The sequence below is a fragment of the Gallinula chloropus genome (genome assembly GCF_964237585.1).
Source record: "Gallinula chloropus genome assembly, chromosome: 15".
NCBI classification, from domain to species: Eukaryota; Metazoa; Chordata; class Aves; order Gruiformes; family Rallidae; genus Gallinula; species Gallinula chloropus.
The window spans coordinates 9,863,655-9,882,866 of record NC_140100.1 but is presented as its reverse complement, the minus strand read 5'-3'; the positions used below and the strand labels follow the sequence as shown (position 1 = coordinate 9,882,866).

The window sequence follows — 19,212 nt, the reverse complement described above, 5'->3', positions numbered from 1 at the left end:
ATGTCTCAAGTATGGCAGAGGTGCTTTGCCAGCTCAGGAAAAGGAATGTCTGCGATGCTGGGGTTAGCCTAACTGCTGGGGTATTTTTTTATGTTTTAAATTGAAAAGAAAATTTTAGTTGTAATCTCATTTTCTCCCCATGTAAGGGTATGTATGAATGGTATTTTTTAACACTTTCTGGTTATGTGTGGTTTGGTGGGTTTCTTTTATTTTTTTTTCGATCCTGCAAAAGGATTATCTTGCAAGTCCTCATGATCTGTAAAGTGTGGAACATCCACCAACTGATCCTTTTTAAGGATCTTTTTTTATATGGAGCATTTTTTGGGGTGGGGTTATTTTTGTGTTATTTTTAAAAATGGGGGATGCACCTGAAAAACTCTCATTCCTGGTGTAGTACAGATGTAATGCTGCCTGCTTGCTGTAGCCAAGTTGTTAATGGAAAAGTTTTTGCCTAGTGTTTCTCCTGCCACAGCATTAAGATACATTTAGTTGTAGGGTGAAACACTTCCAGGGTAAATACAGGTTTAATAATCTCATTTTGGGATGTGAGAGCACATCTTGAAATCTAAATCATATTTTAACATAACTGAGGAAGCTGGAGTTGTGAATGTAGTAGATCCTCCTCATGTTTGACTCTTCTCTGTCACTGACAGATTGTCATGGTTCTGACTGAACCAGGGTAGACAGTCATTTTAGTAATTTCCAGGTTATTTGGAATTACCCCTGAAGTTTATTTGTTTCTTAGGGTAGCAGCAGTTTAATTTCATTCCATGTACGAGATGCAAGTGAAAAACCTTGAGGTTCTGCATTGTAATGGGTGCTTTATTCCGATTCCTCACACAGAAGTAGCTTCCTAGTAGAGTTTGTCTTCGAAATAAACCTCTACTTTTTTCTGCTTTAAACTGAAACCTTGTGGAACATGCCCCTTGTTTAGTATCAGCCAAGAGGCAGAAATGTTGGGAGGTCACTGTTCTGTAGGGTTCATTAGTGATTTGTAAATCTGATATGTTACATAAAAACTTGAACACTTCTGACATACGTTTCACGTACATCTGAAAAAATTGAGCTTTTTATAGTAAGTATTTATAGACTGAAATATTGTCTTAATTAAAACCCAAACAGCTTTTAATTTTAAATGAAGTAGAATTGTAGAGCTCTCAAAAGATGATTTAACTAGTTCTCAGCAAATATTTTTACTTCTGGAACTTGTCAAGAGTAAGCAAACTGATACATGTATATACTTGCTGACATTTGAATGACATGTAGTTTGAATGAAACTTAGTGGTACATTTTAATGATTTCAATATGATGAGTATTAGTATTACTAAATCCAGAATTATTTTTGAAGAAATTCACTCTCTCTTTTTTTTTTTTTTACTTCCCTCTCCCTGCTCTTACACCTGCCTTTCCTCTCTGTGCCTTAGGTTTTTGTTCTGAAGTTTCACACTATAGCACGATACCAGCTTTCTGTAATCTTCAAAAAATGCAAACCACAGTCTGAACTCGGGGCTGTCGAAGCCGCGTTACCTGGAGTTCCCACAGCAGCAAATGCAGCTCCTGTTCCTGTTCCATCCCCTGCCCCAGCCACTCCGGTGGCCCCTGCCCCAGTACCTGTATTTGAAAAACAAGGGGAGAAAGAGAAAGAAGATAAACAGACGTTTCAGGTCACAGATTGCAGAAGTTTAGTAAAAACTTTGGTCTGTGGTGTCAAGACAATCACGTGGGGCATCACGTCATGCAAAGCTCCTGGTGGTAAAACTGCTTAATATTTAATTACATTAATCTTCTGTAATTCTACAATTAAAACTCTGTAGAATAAGAGCCAATAGTATTTCTAATAGTTAACTGCTGTCTTATTCTCTGTCTTCTTTCAGAAGCACAATTCATTCCCAATAAGCAATTGCAACCTAAGGAGACTCAAATCTATATAAAACTGGTAAAATACGCAATGCAAGCTTTAGATATTTATCAGGTATGTCACCTGGCCACATAGCACTTTTATTTAGTTAGTCTGCATTAGATCTTTTAATAAGGATTTATTTGTCAGCTAAAGAGAAATTTAGTGTGTAGTATATTTTCATTAAGTCTTTAATTTCAAGACCACAGTTATTGGGAGATTTTATTAATTTCCAAGTACTTACGACTTGCAGGGAACCAATTATTTTCTTAACAGCCATTACTGCCTGTGTTTATGCAGACAGATAGGACTAAAAATATGTTATATTTCATGTAGTGGGCTGAATCTTTTCTTCAGGTAGCTCTCAGTGGAAGCATGCATGTGGCTATATTAATCTATAGATCCACCGAGTACTGATGACGTGTAGGTGTATTTAGTGTGTTTTTACTGTCACTGTTGGCTCCTGTGCCCAGCTCTTCACGGTGCTTGCATGTGTAACCTGTGAAACTTAGGGGTTTTTTTTCCAGAGAGTGTTTCAAGAGTAGTGGGGGGAAAATTACTCAAATTCTGTAACCAATATGTACATTTTCTGAATTTCCATAGGTCCAAATAGCAGGAAACGGACAGACCTATGTTCGAGTAGCAAACTGTCAGACAGTCAGAATGAAAGAGGAAAAGGAAGTTCTGGAGCATTTTGCTGGCGTGTTCACAATGATGAACCCTCTAACTTTTAAAGAAATCTTTCAAACAACTGTTCCTTATATGGTGGAGAGAATCTCAAAAAACTATGCTCTTCAGGTATTGTGGTTTTGTTTGTTGGGTCATTTTGGGTTTTTATTAATTGATAATATGTAGCCTGTAGAAAATAGCTTATGACTTGAAGTATATAAATAATAAAGTTGAAATGAGCAAGATTGTTTCAAATCTTAAGATCTATCGTTACAAAGTGGTTTTATAAAGCTTTCCAGAGTAAGTGAAGCAATGCAAACATGTGATTGAGTTTGGAATGTATGAAACGATGTTATTCTTGAAAAGTGTTGAATATTGTGAAGTGTTTTTTTTTTTTTTGTTCAGGCTCTTAACACTCTGAGAATGCAAGTTGTATAACACACATTTAAAATTAAACTTTAAACTTGAACACTGAAGTTATGTGCATGGTTGTTTTCCACTGAGGATAACCTGAATCACTTGGGTAGCACTGGAGATGGGGAAAATAATTTATCTTCGTTTTTTGTTTTAAATGGGTAGTGCATTTATCCCTCTGTTCTTTCCATTACAGCAACACTAAGTCCTTTGTGGTTTCCTCTTACAGATTGTTGCCAATTCCTTCTTAGCAAATCCTACTACCTCTGCCCTCTTTGCAACGATTTTGGTTGAGTATCTTCTGGATCGGCTGCCAGAAATGGGCTCTAATGTGGAACTCTCCAATCTGTATCTCAAGCTGTTCAAGTTAGTCTTCGGCTCAGTTTCACTATTTGCAGCTGAAAATGAACAAATGCTGAAGGTAAAGGTCGTTTGTGTTAAAACAAAAAAAAAAATATCTGTTTTGACTTTGAATGAAATGTAGAGTTTGAGAGTCTATCATGTTGGAACCACTACTGGTGAGGCATCTCTGTTTTCTCCAAATACATTGCCTTACCTTACTTAGACGTGATGGTTTCTTTGAATGTTTTCTTCATATTTGAGCCTGTAAGGTGATGTACTAATCCTGAGTATAAATGGCTGATCTGTGCTTGTTGCCTGATTAGGATTGCTGTGAGCTGGTATAACTTCATGGTCAGGTCATACCTTCTCCCATATTTCTTCCTCTCCATTTCCATATTGACTTCAGACTTTTGCTTAGCCTGGAATCACTCTTAGTGCATTGCTGAATCTTGTTCACTCATGTCCCATGCAACGCTGTGTGAGTCTTGAGTTCAAGATGGTGTGTTCTTCAGGAGTCTGGATTAAGGAATGCCAATTTTTATCCTATCCACAACATATTGTCAGTGTATTCCGAGGATGTTGCTTATGTTGATGAGATCATCTCATTATTCAGTGAGTTTAGAAGTACTGAGCTTGAGGCAAGAGTGTGCTTCCCTCAAAAATAGCAGCTGCCTCTATCTAGAAAAAACATTAAGACACTAATTTAACACTGCTCCATCTCTCACATTTTCTCTCCATTTCTCTTCCTTCTACCTTAAAATAAACACCACTTCTGATGCAGGTAACCGTGATAATGCTTTCTGTGCTTAATGGTTTGTTATAGCAGGATTAGTTCAGTTTTCTGGGTAGAACTGAGTAGTGACAACTCCTTCTCCAGATAAAAGTAATTTGAGGCAATGTTCATGTTATCTTCCTTAAATTCTCCTGATTTGTCACCAGAATCAAGGTCATTTGGATCTTATAAGCTGGAGATCCAATTTAGAGTGTGGTTTTACTACCTTCACAGCTCCATGCTTCTGTTACTTTTTTTGTTTCAGCAGGATTGATGGTATGGGCCTTGGGTAGACAATTTACTTGAACAATGAAGGCTATTTGCAGCATTTGCATAGCAATGTAGAAAGCTTTTAGATGTTAATAAAATCCAGAATTGTCACTGTTTGTCCCTGATTTGTGAGAATCTTTGTTTTTCCCCACTAATTTTAATGATTCCTGCAAATTGTTGGTGTCCTGTGCTCTGGAAGGGCCATCAGTTCTGTAACCATTTTTTTACCTTGTAAAATTTGCTTTGCAAGTGAAATCAGACGAATTAAGAATTAGTGATGAGGTTAGATCAGGTGTAAATACTGTGAAGTATTTTATCATCCTGACACTTCGGGATCCCACTCCCTAGGTTCTGTGGAGCAAACGCTTTCCATTGTGTCAGATTTGCTGAAGGTTTCTTTTTTTTAATGCAGTTCCTGCTTGGAGTAGCACTCAGACTTAAATTTGATGAATACAAAAGCAGGGCTTAATTAGAGAATGCTCTGGGTTCTTCATGCTATTAAAATACTGATTGACTTTTTAGCAGTTCTTCGACAGTGGTATAAAATAAGTGTGGTATCACAATGTGGAACAGGGAAGGTTTTTCATGTGATAAACTTGTCTCACGCTAAACTCTTGTACAGTGCAGTGATGATGAAACATATTTATTAATCTTCAAGCTTTACTTTTATTTTTTTGTAGCCACATTTGCACAAGATTGTGAACAGCTCTATGGAACTTGCACAGACTGCCAAAGAGCCCTATAACTACTTCCTGCTGCTCAGAGCACTGTTCAGATCTATTGGAGGAGGCAGTCATGATCTCTTATATCAAGAATTCTTGCCGCTGTTACCAAACTTACTGCAAGGTAGAACAATACCTTTTTTCCACACCCCAGTTTCTGATGTTTTTATGTAAATAGCAATAATAAAGTTATGTAATCAACCCCCCAAAACTAAAGCCCTAACCCTGTTAAATCACTTCTGGTTTTGAGCTTAGCAGTTGATTAAGTATCTTGATTGTGGCTTATTTTCATTTACTCTCAGCTGCTTCAGGCTCCATAGTTTTGGCTGCTTCACAATTTCTGCTGCTTCTTGTTTTGCTTTCTATTGTGGGGCTGTTGAGGGGGTTTTGTGTCTGTTTCTTTCATTTGCTGTTTCTGGGGTTGATGACTTTTTTTTTTTCCTGTTTGGTTTTTTTTTATTCCTTTTTTTTTCCTATTTATAACTTTGTCAGCATAAAGCATTGAGGTGTAAGAGCAGTAAGAGAAGTGATGCTGCCAGGCCAGCACCAGAACGTAGCAGATTTGCTCTCTAGTTGAAGGCATGTGTGTGCACCTGCAAGTGCATGATAAATATAAATGCAAGTAGTGTTGGTTTGCAAAAGGGAAATGGAAATAACAGTCAGGTTGATGAGCTGAATATTTGTGCTTGCAAGGACTGTGTTCTTGAGATACAAAGGATAAGGAGTCCTTAAAGCTAAGGACTAGCTAATTGGAACAATTCCAGGCATGTGAAATCCTACAGCTGTAGGGGCAATTATTATTGTACTTAACAAATATGTATGTATGTCACCTATAAGTTGTTCTGCAAATTACACATCAGTGTAAAAGTGTTAGTTAGGTTTATGGAATTTATGAAATCTTAGTGGGGAGAAGAAAATAAAGTGGGGAATCTGTTTTGTTTGTATGGGGCAGTGAATGTACTTGAACTCACTTACTGTTTCATCTCAGGAGTCCAGAAATTTTAAAAACAACTTGTACTGGGTGGATTTTTGTTTCTGTCGATACATGGCTGAAGCTTGAGTTAATCTGTCTTCTTCTGGTTTTCATTTTCATTCAAATGCTCCTTTATTGAGTCTAGTATTAAATTTTAAAATAGGTATAGCTATAATTTTTATTTGAATGTGTATATACCTACAGAAACATTCAAACATTCAGTGTATAGAATCCTTAGATGTAATTTACACTTATGAATGGCATTATGCATTGTAAATAATACTACTTACAGAGATACAAGGTTTAGAGAGTCCTAAAGAGTCATGTTATCCCAAACTTAGGTAATAGCAATTTTTAACAGTAAACTGTGGGCGAACTTTTGAGTACATAACTTCTCAATGACTTTCAGGACTTAATATGCTGCAAAGTGGCCTTCACAAACAACACATGAAAGACTTGTTTGTAGAGCTCTGCCTCACCGTGCCGGTGCGTTTGAGCTCGTTGCTGCCCTACCTGCCAATGCTGATGGATCCCTTGGTGTCGGCTCTTAACGGATCCCAGACCCTCGTTAGCCAAGGCTTAAGAACTCTGGAATTGTGTGTGGATAACCTGCAGCCAGACTTTCTGTATGATCACATTCAGCCAGTTCGAGCTGAGCTTATGCAGGTAAACGTGTCATTTCTAGTTAGACCACAAGGGGTCGTTGATTCCCTAAATACTATTGGAAATTTCTGTGATCCCTGGGTTATTAAAACTTGAACAGTCTGTCATGAGAACCATACCAGACTGGTTTGTGTGGAAAGGGCCAGTCGGTGTTTTGCTGTTAATCTGAAAACTCTGAAAAACATAAGTGAATTAATCATTTTTAAGGGGTCAAGGTTAAAACTTGGGACTGGTAAAAATATGACTACGTTTGAGTCAGGACAGAAAATGATTAAAATTTGTTGGTGTTTTAAAAACAAAACAAGAAAAAGCTAATTATCTTCAGCATATCATGATGGGTAGATATGTGATATATACAGATGGGGCTGAAATTTAGAACAATTTTGTAAAGGCAGCTCTTTCCCCCAGTAAGGTGTTCACATATATGTTAAATATAATAATTACTTTCTTTGCTTTTTATAGTTCAAAATCAGCAATTTGTGAATTAAAAAACCAAAACAGGCCAGTTAAGACTGAAGGGAATTTATCTGTGTTGTTCATCTAATATCAGGCATAAACATGAAATTACATTTCAGTGTGGCAAAGGTTTTTTGCTGATGGCATTAATCTGAAACTGCATGTAGGACAACCGTGTTAGAAGGCACCCGAACGGTTGTGAACCAAGCTGTCTTTTAGTCAAGCTAGATAAGTATTTTGTAGAAGTTGTGCAGGATCAATTATCCAGGTAGAAGCATAAGTGTTTTACTTGACTGTTTTACATTAACATTTGAAAAAATCTGAGGTGAGACTGGTCTGACCATGTAACACTGAAAACACTTCCAGGCTTTGTGGCGTACCCTGCGCAATCCTGCAGACAGTATTTCTCATGTGGCATACCGTGTGCTTGGTAAATTTGGTGGAAGTAACAGGAAGATGTTAAAGGAGTCACAGAAACTACAGTATGTAGTCACAGAAATCCAAGGACCCAGTATTACAATTGAATTTTCAGACTGTAAAGCGTCCATTCAGCTCCCGATGGAAAAAGTAAGAGCTCAAGTTATCTTCTGTGCTGTGAAACCATCTTTCTTACTTGCTTAATTACAGATTTTTTTAAAGTTTTGTTTGCTTGTAAAACCTTGATAAAATGTGGTATGTCTGCCAGTTCCAGATATGAGTTAATGAATATCTAACAGTATAGAATTTACTTAATTAAAACTAGGCTTACAGATCTTATGCATACCTGATTTTTTTTTCTTTTTTAGTACCTGCAAAAAACAAAAACATTTCTAAATAATGTATATTGTAATGGAGAAACAGAATCTAAATACATTTACATTCTTTTTGTTAGCTTTTCTGTTTTGAGTAATTTTCAATTGTCAGATTGGGCAGGTAAAGTACAAAATGTTGTTTCAGAAATCCCTGCAAAGTACTTTGTTCTTTTTGACTCCATAGCCATCAGTTGAAAGTCTCCATCTAAGGCAGGGAGACTTAAACTAACTTCTTGCTTCATTTTGACATGCTAAATTAGCAGAAGCTTGCCAGCCTGCTCTTTCCTTATTTCCCCTTTAAACTCTTTTTCATGTCACCCCAAAATAAGAGATTTAAACATGCTGTTCTGGTCTCAGAAAGTGATAGGACATGGAGCTGAAGTGGCACAAGTAAAGGCTTCCTGTGCATGTTTTTTTCCTTCCAAACTTCTGGTGTACTGCTTAGGTTAGGAGAATCTAAAACTGCCCTGTTTTCTTTTTCAAGCATACAAAAAACTCTGCAGAAATTCTCTAGTGATGATTATTGTAATGGCTGCAGTGATTGGTTTTGTTTGGGTTGGGTATAGGGCTCAGAGCTGCAAAGACAGTTTGTACTTGTGGCTGTAATTGACAGTCTGAATGCAGCACAAATGGTTGGTTCTTGCTAATTGCAGCAATCTCATCTGTGTCTACGTCTTGGGATCTGAGTGAAGCTGGGTTCTCACTTAATTTGGCCTGTAGAGTTTTCATGCTTACCTTTTCAATTACACTTTCATAAATAGGTATGATCTGAATGTGGTAAACAACTTGCTCTGTAGGCAGCTGACTCGTTGGCTCCCTCCAGCCAACAGGCTTAAAAACAGATTGGAAAAATGATTCTTAGGATGCAGAGAGCTTCACTGAGTTCTCCCCTGTACTGAAACCAATGAGTCCAATGTGTATAAGTATTGGAATTGCTGACGTTTTCTTGTTTCACTAGGTTTAATTCAATCCGTTCCCCAAAAAATAACACTCACTGTTCTTTCTGTTGAGATACTGATGATATTAACAGTGATGTGATGACAGCTAGTTTGTTCAGTAAGTGGAAAGATGGTTTTCCTTTCAAAGAAGGAAAATGCACACTATGTAGCAGAGCCCTTTTCTGCATAATCCTGTTTAAGTGAAAAAGATTAAGTGTTATTTAAAATTGATCAAATATTTAAATTCCTTGTTTTGTGCACTTCAGAACAATTAGTATGTGGGGTTTTTTACTTAGTGTCTGTCTCCATTTGCTTTTAACTATTTCCTTTCTTTTTGAATTTCTTCCTTTTTTGGTTGGAAGGGCATAAGGAGAGAAAGTATCTAGCTGTGGAGGTTTTTTTTTTATATATGTATATACACACACACACACATACATACACACACGTACACACACATATTCAAAATAGAAATTTTCCACAAAGATTTACCCCTCTGTCATATATTTGCTGTTTTAAGAGATTATTTGAATTATTCTCAAATGTATTGGCTAAATCTTCTTACAAAGGAAGATTACTGTTTCCACCAGTGAACTGTTCAGAAGTTGCTTACCAGGACATATCATGTATGATGTAGCTCTTGATTTGCATGGAAAATATGGCAAAGTAATTTGTAATATAGAACCTTTTTGGGTACTATTTATATGTGTTTATAAATGCATTGTACACCTGTAGTATTGAGGGATTAGGAAGAGCAATTATTGATGGAGGGAATGTGAGGAAAATTTTCTTGAGTGGGGTGAGAGTTAATGAAGGTGCACCTCACTGGTGACTTCAGATGCTTTCTGACTGTGGAAATCAATGTGTGTGCCACACAGCTTTTGCATTTATGAAAGTACAGCCAATACCTTCATTATTTCAAGTCTGCTCTCAGGCATTCTCTGCATTTCTTAACTTAGGCAGTGCAAATTGTGCACACCTTAAAAGTGACATTTAATATGTACTAACGATATCATTCCCTTGATTAAACACCTTTATTGTAAATATTTCTATCAAGAGGTGTTGAGTTACTATCATTTTTTGTCATTGTTTTTCATTCCAGGCAATTGAGACTGCTCTGGACTGTCTGAAGAGTGCTAACACAGAACCCTATTACCGGAGGCAAGCGTGGGAAGTCATCAAGTGTTTTTTAGTGGCTATGATGAGCCTGGATGATAATAAACACGCATTATACCAGCTTCTTGCGCATCCCAAGTATGACAATTCTTTAAACCTCAATGTGTATGTAAAATTTATAGCGTCTTTAGAGTGACCTGACTTACAGACAATAGTTAGTCTAAGCAATGTATTCATGAGATTTTTACCTACTAGGACTTAATAGCAAGTGGAATTTTGTTAGACTGTTTATGCGAATGACACGTTAATGTTTCATACTTGAATTTTCTTCTCTTAATCACAGTCCAATGTATAGCTTGTTACATAGGATCAGATAGCTTTTTAAAAAATTATTTTTGATTTAGTATATTTAAACAGTTGGAATGGCCTGGTCCCTAATTGAGCTTTAAAGATTAACTTGGATTGTGATGTTTTGTATGTACTTTGCACTGAAGTGGAAGACATGCAAAATTCAGTTTAATTTAGTGATCTAACCTATTTTTCTTGGGAGGGAGCTTTTAATTGATTTTCTTTTTCTTTCCTTTTACAATTTTCGTTATTGATACTGAATCAGTGTATTGCTTTTGAACAACTTTGACATCTTTGCCCACAAAGGTTGTGCTGACTTAGAGTTTTGCAGTATAGTAAAGGGAGTTCAAGAGTATAGTAGCTTTTACAATTTGGACTTGTTAGACTTGACCTAAATAGAGCTTTGCAATGAATACGTTTTGTTGGGCAGTGATTGGATAAACAATATTTCAGTCTTTCAAGATTAAAATCAAATGTCATTTTAAAAAAGCGAAAAATGTCAAAATTCTGCAAATGACATTCTGTAATTGAGTTGTGGTATGATGCCTGTGTGCCTGTTATTTGCAATGTACGTGGCTTCTCCTGAACCACTGGCGTTAAATGTTCCTGATGAAATTGAGCTATCCATCATGTTTGAGACCAGTGGCTGACAAAATTAATAGAGACTGAGTGAACTGGTCCAGCTCTATCAAATTGAGGGGAAAATGGGAGGTGGAGAAGGCATTGAGATACTCAGAGCAAACTTTAAACTGCCAGTGCTCATGATTGAGCTGCCAGTGCTGCAGTTTAGGACTATAACGATCTTAATGCTGTCTTTCAGCTTTACTGAGAAGTCCATACCCAGTGTGATTATTTCCCATCGATACAAAGCTCAGGATACACCAGCTCGTAAAACATTTGAACAGGCATTGACAGGGGCCTTCATGTCAGCAGTCATCAAAGATCTGAGGCCTAGTGCTCTGCCTTTTGTCGCCAGCTTAATCCGCCATTACACCATGGTGGCAGTGGCTCAGCAGTGTGGTAAGTCAAGTGGAATAGTGATCCCGTGGACTGTTAGGAGAGGGGTGGAGAAGCTTTTTCTAATGATATTGCAGATGTTTCTGGGTAGATATGTCGGGTTTTGTTTGATGACTGGGTTATATTTTAATTCTTCTGAGCAGTGAAGATCTCATAAGCTTTAAAAAAACCTCTTTTAAGTTTCTAAAAACCAGTCAGCAATGCATGTAGAATGCTACAACCAATGAAATAATTGCAGCTCCGAGTGGTTTATATTTCCAGAGCATTTGTGGAACTTGATAGACACAGTTACTTTCACAGATGGTCTTTAATTGGGGTGTTTCCACTCGTGGTTTTGGAGGATCAGAGGAACTAAGTGAATGTTAAAGCACTGCAGTGTTTCTGTATCTATGAAGAAAAGTTTTTGTTTGGAATTGGACTGTATGACAAATAAGTTGGGTAAAGACATTCTTATAAGCATATCACTCTTCATTGTCACATTAACACAACTTGAACTTTTATGATTCTTCATTTTAATTAAACCTTCTCGCAGTGCATAGCAGGAAATGCTGGAGTAGATGTAATCTTTCTTTCTAAGAGTGAAGAATGCCTTACAGTCCATTTATATGCAAATCGATACAGTGCTTACTGGTTTTGCCATCAGCTAGTCAGAGGAGTAGTAAAATCTAATCAAGAGACTATTTGTATTGAAATATCCATTGCTTTATCTTTTTTCCTCTCTCTCTTTTCTTCCCCAATACAAATTATAGGTCCCTTTTTGCTGCAGTGCTATCAGGTTGGAAGCCAGCCTAGCACAGCCATGTTTCACAGTGAAGAAAATGGGTCAAAAGGCATGGATCCCCTGGTGCTTATTGATGCCATAGCAATCTGCATGGCCTATGAGGAGAAGGAACTCTGCAAAATAGGAGAGGTGGCTCTAGCAGTGATATTTGATGTTGCAAGCATTATCTTGGGTTCAAAGGAAAGGGTAATATATATATTACATATTACTTATAAAAAATGTATTTTAATAATCCAATTTAAGCTTCTAAAAATGTGGAGGCCACTAGTGAGCTGAAAAAACAAAGCAATATGTTTCTTTGTTTCCTTCCAGGCTTGTCAGCTTCCCTTGTTTTCCTACATTGTGGAACGTCTTTGTGCTTGCTGTTATGAACAAGCTTGGTATGCCAAACTGGGAGGTGTTGTATCCATTAAATTCCTCATGGAACGACTGCCACTCATTTGGGTTCTTCAGAACCAGCAGACTTTCTTGAAGGCACTTCTCTTTGTTATGATGGATCTAACTGGAGAGGTATTTAATTAATTAATTCTGGCAAATAGCATGGGGGAAACAAACTTTTTTTCTTAGATTCATACAGATTGAACTCTTCCTAGAAATCTTGATTTTACTTAACTATTGCAGACACAATACATTCCAAAGTTAGGAGTGAATTTTAGTCACTGAGGCCTAAAGTTAGCAGTGAGGTCTGTTTTTTCCTTGTAACTCTGCCAGAGTTGTTGGAATTACACTTGATTCTTTGACAGTAGAAACATACAGGATGCATTCAGATCAGAGAAAGAGCACTAGAATCACTGTCACTTGTGTGAAGCACACTGGGTTTTTCCTTCGTCCTGTGTTTAGTTTGATGCTCATCTTATCAAATAGCTGTCTGTAGTTACAGGTACCTAGAAAACTGGCTGCCTGACCTTTACTCTGTCGTGGATTGTATGGTGACAACATTGCTAAGGGTTGGTCTGTACTGCAGCTCGTAGTTTTGGAATGATTGGTGGGAAGACTGCTTGAATATGTGCTCTGTTTGAGCCTTATATGGTTTTAGCTGTTTGTGGAGGATTCATCAAAATCAAATGCTAAGTTTGTTGGTGAGTGGTGTGTAGATTTGTGTTCTGTACTTTTCAGTAAAAATCTGTCATACCTTAGGTTTCCAATGGAGCAGTTGCTATGGCCAAGACCACGTTAGAACAGCTTTTGATTAGATGTGCAACGCCTTTAAAAGATGAAGAAAAAACAGAAGAAATCCTGGCAGCACAGGAGAAGTCTTTCCACCATGTAACACACGACCTTGTTCGAGAAGTAACCTCCCCAAACTCTACTGTGAGGAAACAGGCCATGCATTCATTGCAGGTGCTTGCACAGGTCACTGGAAAAAGTGTCACAGTCATTATGGAGCCACATAAAGAGGTAAACAGAAATACTTGCTGGGAGTCCAAGTGAGTTTGGAGTTCTTTACAAAGTGCTTTTCTGGGTATTTTGCCACATTAGTTAATGTTAGTGCTCCATCATGTGCTGGGTTTCATTGTTCTGAAATACACCGTGACTGGAGAGCTACAGAGATTCTACAAGCTGTGCCTGGCTACAGAGCCAGTATTCATTGTGTCTTCAGGTTGATTTACTTCCTGAAATTATGGACTGCTTGTCCTACTACCATCAGACATAGGCTAGGCCAGGCAGATACTACTTTTTTGAGCCTCAGTTTTGTGTTTTTCTCTAAAGCATGAGAGACATTGCTATGCCTTTCCCTATCCAGAAAGAGACAATAAAGGTCAAAGCTGTTTTCAAATCACTTTTTATTACATACTTCTTAAAGCTAATAGTTTTTATTCTCTTGAAAGGCAAGAGAATGAATATAAGCCCTCTAAGGGCAACCACAACCTATGGAATTACAGATGACGTTATTGTAGTTTGGAAACACACAGAGAAGCCCCCTGATTGATAGCTTAATTTTCCTAAAGGAGGAAATGGAGGAGATTGAGAAGTTGGTGTTACAGGAGCTTAAAATATTCTGGTGACTTGGCTTGAACAGTTGAAATGCTTAACCCTTTGAATTGCTTTATTTATAACATTTTGTGAAATTAATAATGCCATAGTTCTGGTCACAGAGAATATTTAATAATTGCAGATGCTGAATCATTTCACTACCTGTGAATTAAATTAGTTCAGAGGAATATTTTTTTTCCTTGCTTAGTGATTTCTGCAGAAGAATACCTGGAGCCAGGATAACAAATGGAGCTGTGACTAATGATGTCATCTTAGTGGCTAGGTCTGTGGGGTCCCTTGAGTAAGCTGCTAATTCAGTCATCTATATGTTGTGTAGGTTCTTCAAGACATGGTTCCTCCTAAAAAGCACTTACTTAGGCATCAACCTGCCAATGCCCAGATTGGCCTGATGGAGGGAAACACGTTTTGCACAACCCTGCAGCCCCGACTGTTTACAATGGATCTGAATGTTGTGGAACACAAGGTTTTCTACACAGAGGTACTTCCTTTTTATGTTCTTGGATTTGAACGTAGATATTGGAGTTGTGATGCTGTTAGAACTTTAATTGTTGAAAATATTTTTTTTTCCTCTGTGCATTTTAAACTGTCACTGAAATGTAAGATTTTACCTTTAGAAATGTGAACTGAGGTTGGCCTTTACCTCCAGTGTAGTAGCTTCCATTCCAGTTGTGCTAACTTGCATATTTATGCAGAGTATATCTCTTGTTGTACCCCAAAAACACAGATATTGTTAAGGTTTTTGAGTTCCTAATAGTTTGGTACCAAACCAGTGTGTAGATTTAAGGTGGAGAAACTGTCTAGTCCCTTGATCCAAACGGAAGTTCAGAAGGTCTTTGATACTGACAGTGATTGCAGTCAGCAGGGCAGGAATGAGGTGTAGCTGTCATTGCAGAGGATCCTCTAGTTTTTTTACTTAAGGCAAAACCAAAGTGGTGTGATCAAAAAAGCCTGTAAAGGGGAGAGTGGTGCATTGGTGGTATGAAGGGCTGAATCTCAATAGCTGCCTTGGATATAGGTACAACCTGGAGCTTGCTGCATAATTTTGTTTCAGCCTGTTCAGTGTCTACTAGCACAACCCATACAGATAACCTGAACGGACTCCCCTGCAAAGAGGAGAGCTGTCTTGGAAATAATTGTCCCTCTGGGCAGTGAACCATCACCATCAGAATTACTGAAGACATTTTCAGGACTTTTTTTTCCCTGTTAATCTCCTTCTGTTCTCTTCCCCCTTTCTGCAGTATCTTTAGTACTGTTACTGCTGCTCAGGAGGGAAGCTTTCTGTGCACCTATTATTTCATCATATGAGCAGCTGGATGTTTGCAAGTAGACCAGCTTGATAGAGGCCAACAAAATGCTCTGGCAGTGATGCTAACAGGCTGTCTTGACTCTGGCTAACTGCTGCTTTTTGTAGGAACTCATTCCCTAATTTTGAGTAGAATTTTTGCCTCTTGGTGAAATTTGGAGGTTGATTAGTGTGTTTGCATAAACTTGCCTCTTAGAGAAAACAAGATTCAAAAGGTAACTGATAATAGTGTTTCCAGTGTGACTCACAATGCTTTGCCAAAATGATTGTTTATTTTGTTTTCCCTAGTTACTGAATCTGTGTGAGGCTGAAGATGCTGCCTTAATGAAGCTACCTTGTTACAAAAGTCTCCCATCACTCGTACCCCTTCGGATTGCAGCCTTAAGTAAGCGAAACTTCCTAAATGAAATGTGCTGTAGATAAGTGTCCTTGTGAGCAACGGGCAGGCTTCTTCCCAAGATCAGCAGAAAACTGGAGTGCTTGAAGACTGATGACTGCTCTCTAGAGGTCACAGTTTAATGGAGAGAGATGGGGAAGGATCGCTGCTTTCTTAATGACTAGGATTTAGTTTCTGAAATGAACCCAAAATAATTCAGACTAGTTATGTTATATAGCACTAGGAAAACTTCAGAGCACTATTAATAGAATTTCCATTCTCTTACTATTTTATGATGCTTGCTACTTTCAGCAAAGCATGCTATGCTTTAGCTGTCTGTAATTTAAGATGAAATGAAAGAAACTTGAAGAGAAGTAATGTAGAATTAGAGGTTTTTTTTCCCCCCCCTCTTTTGAAATTGAATTAACAAAGAGAACAAACTTACTTTGATATTTGCAGATGCTCTGGCTGCCTGCAATTACTTGCCTCAGTCCAGAGAGAAAATCATTGCTGCACTTTTCAAGGCACTTAATTCAACAAATAACGAACTGCAGGAGGCAGGAGAAGCATGCATGAGAAAGGTTAGTGTATTAAATTTATGTTGCTTTTGAGGCCTGTTTTCTCTGTTTACTTCCATGTTACAAAGCTTCTTGGGAAAGTTATCTGCAGGAAACAACGGCTGCTCTGTTAACATTCTGTTACTGGCACCAGTATGATGAGGTTTCTGTCAGATGTGGGGTGATTTTGGGTTTGAACTTAGCCAGAAAAATTTCTTCTGGTTGAAATTAAACATTACAAGTTATTGGACCAGGAACATAGTCTTTCAGTCTTTCTGTCTGACTGATATTTCCATCTTTCTGCTTGTCTGATTGTTGCAAATGTATCTTTATTTCTAAATAAATAGTGTCAGTCCTTCCCAGCAGTTTCACAGATGTGCATGCGTGGCTTTATGGTAAAAGCTTTTCTTGTGTTTTGTCTTTATTCCTGAAAGAAGTGGCAGAGACCCCGTAGCTGGTTTTGGTAAACTAAGCCCTACAGTGGAGTTATATTCTGTATCACAGTATGGCAGTTTAAGGCCAGGATTAGTATCCTCGCATGGTGCCATGCTACACTGCCTGTCCTGTGGGTGCTGGGTTGGAGTGTAAAACAGCTGGAAGCACAGGGAAAACGATGTTCTCTCATGGTGATTTTGTTGCACAGTAGATATGCCTAAACATGATTCAGCAAGACTTTAATACTATTTCTCTAAATATAGAAAATAATAATAATGCTTATGGTCTGTTTGTAATGATGTGTAGATGTCTGCCACGTGGCAGGGAATGTAGCTAGGTGGTGGTTTACATTTGTTTAGGCCATTGACTGATTGGAGGTCAGACAATGTCTTTTCATGGCATTCTGGTCATGCAAGAGAATGTACTTATTATTTATGGCTTGCTGGCAGTACAGTTGAGAGGTAAGAGGGAGCAAAGAAAGGTGGTTCTGACCTATGTGTTTGGCACGACATTTTTGTGATGATTTTTTTCCCATGATCAATCTGTGCCCAGGGGATGTTTGGTTAGGACAGGAAATTCTCTCTCTGGTTGCTTGCAGTCAGGTTCTCTTGACCTTTTGTGTTACCCAGGACTCATGCAGATTGGAACGCAGAAGTTCACTCTGTTGCCTTCCTCCAGATTTCTCAGGCAGTTTGTAATAGTGATGTCGGAGAAGTTTGTCCATAGCTTTGTATTTGATGTATAACCATGGCAGATTTTTCAGTCCATCTGTAATTAAGATCTCCTACTTGATTATTTTATGGAATATCCTACTGTGTGCCAGAAATACTTAGGTGCTTCCCAAATCCATCTTGTCACTGTATGTATTTCCAGCAGTAAATTGTTAAGTTATAGTGTTCTGAAATTATAAAATAAAAGAGAGAGTTTATTTTAAGATGCTTGCTTGCATGAAAGTCACTCACCTCTTCATTTGCTGCTTAATCCTGTACTCTCTTACAGTTCTTGGAAGGAGCTACCATAGAAGTTGATCAAATCCATACGCACATGAGACCATTGCTTATGATGTTGGGAGACTATCGAAGTCTGACACTGAACGTTGTGAACCGCCTGACATCTGTCACCAGGCTTTTTCCAAACTCCTTTAATGATAAATTCTGTGATCAGATGATGGTAAGCTCGTTCAGGTTTTCTTTTGGCTAATAGTATTATCGTTGAACAGTCAAAGAACAAGTCAGTAGTGACTCGGTGTATGTGCTGGAAGTAAAAGATTTTTGTTTCCCAATGAAAATCAGTATCAGTAAACATCTTGAGTTAATTTCTAAAGAGCTAGTTAACTAGGAAGTTAAGAGATGTTCTTTTCTAGCAGACATAACACAGTAATGCTGAGGTCTGCCTGGACAGAACCATCCTTAGGCAAGGTGCTGGTAGTGCCATATGCTAAGGAAACCCTTGAAAATACGCTTTACTTCTCTGTTTTGGCGTTTTATTGTTTTATGAAATGATGGAAGGTACTGCCCTTCTTACCTGCAGTTTTTAAACTGTGTGTGTGAATTCTTCATCCTTTTGCCATGGACATTTAGATATTTAAATACATATATATATATATATATCAAGCAAGTCGTTATACAAGTGTAAGCCATAAGCCTATCATTGTTGTGTATTGGACCAGACTTTTGTGCCTTTTAATGTGTACTCTACAAACCCCACTTTCTTAAGTCTTGAGGACTTTTAGCAATAAACTCTTCAATCTGAGGGAATTAAAATAGCTAATTTTTTCCCTTTGTTTCCTTCAAAAAGTCATTTTTGCCTCTACTACTACTTTTCTTGTAGCATGTGTTGACACTTGGTAAAGTAGGGCAGTATCATTGGAAGAACAATACTAATTATCCTCTCTTTATAGCAACACCTGCGTAAATGGATGGAAGTTGTAGTTATTACCCACAAAGGTGGACAGCGGAGTGATGGCAATGTAAGTCAATGGATGCTCTTTTGTGGAGAGACAAGAAATAAAAAGTATTAGTGTTTTGATTTACAGAACTCATTCAGTTGTAAACTGTGTTGTAACTGATTACACACTGATGTTTTATTACAAGCTAATGAACTTATGTCGAATATTTGTTATAAAACTTAGCAAAAGGAGCTTCTTACCTCCTGACAATGGTTATTTTAAAGCCTGTTCTATACAGGCTGGTGTGGAACAGCTCATTGATTTTTACTTTTTTTCCTCAGGATTTTCTGCTTAGAAATCTGTTCTTCATTGGAATAGCTGATGAGCTCAGCAGTAAATTCCCTCTTTTTCCACCTTAACATGTTTGATGCTCATGACATAGTCCTTTGCAGTTTATACATCATGAGAATATAATCCCAGTTAGTTTTAAAT

At 37.8% G+C, this 19,212-nt stretch overlaps 1 protein-coding gene across 3 annotated transcripts in view; it reads left to right on the top strand.

Moving 5' to 3' along the window:
* TRRAP (transformation/transcription domain associated protein) overlaps positions 1-19,212 on the top strand; it is a gene marked incomplete at its 5' end in the record, with an annotated part of 86,689 nt that overhangs the window by 8,667 nt on the left and 58,810 nt on the right. For all 3 annotated transcript variants that reach the window (XM_084270782.1, XM_084270781.1, XM_084270780.1), the window contains 17 exons: positions 1,425-1,752; positions 1,875-1,972; positions 2,501-2,695; positions 3,210-3,401; positions 5,045-5,210; positions 6,469-6,725; positions 7,545-7,745; positions 10,007-10,158; positions 11,189-11,388; positions 12,135-12,352; positions 12,479-12,676; positions 13,304-13,564; positions 14,478-14,639; positions 15,753-15,849; positions 16,300-16,421; positions 17,832-18,002; positions 18,733-18,801. In XM_084270782.1, the coding sequence (XP_084126908.1) occupies positions 1,425-1,752; positions 1,875-1,972; positions 2,501-2,695; positions 3,210-3,401; positions 5,045-5,210; positions 6,469-6,725; positions 7,545-7,745; positions 10,007-10,158; positions 11,189-11,388; positions 12,135-12,352; positions 12,479-12,676; positions 13,304-13,564; positions 14,478-14,639; positions 15,753-15,849; positions 16,300-16,421; positions 17,832-18,002; positions 18,733-18,801 (3,087 nt within the window). The remainder of the gene's footprint in view (positions 1-1,424; positions 1,753-1,874; positions 1,973-2,500; positions 2,696-3,209; positions 3,402-5,044; positions 5,211-6,468; positions 6,726-7,544; positions 7,746-10,006; positions 10,159-11,188; positions 11,389-12,134; positions 12,353-12,478; positions 12,677-13,303; positions 13,565-14,477; positions 14,640-15,752; positions 15,850-16,299; positions 16,422-17,831; positions 18,003-18,732; positions 18,802-19,212) is intronic.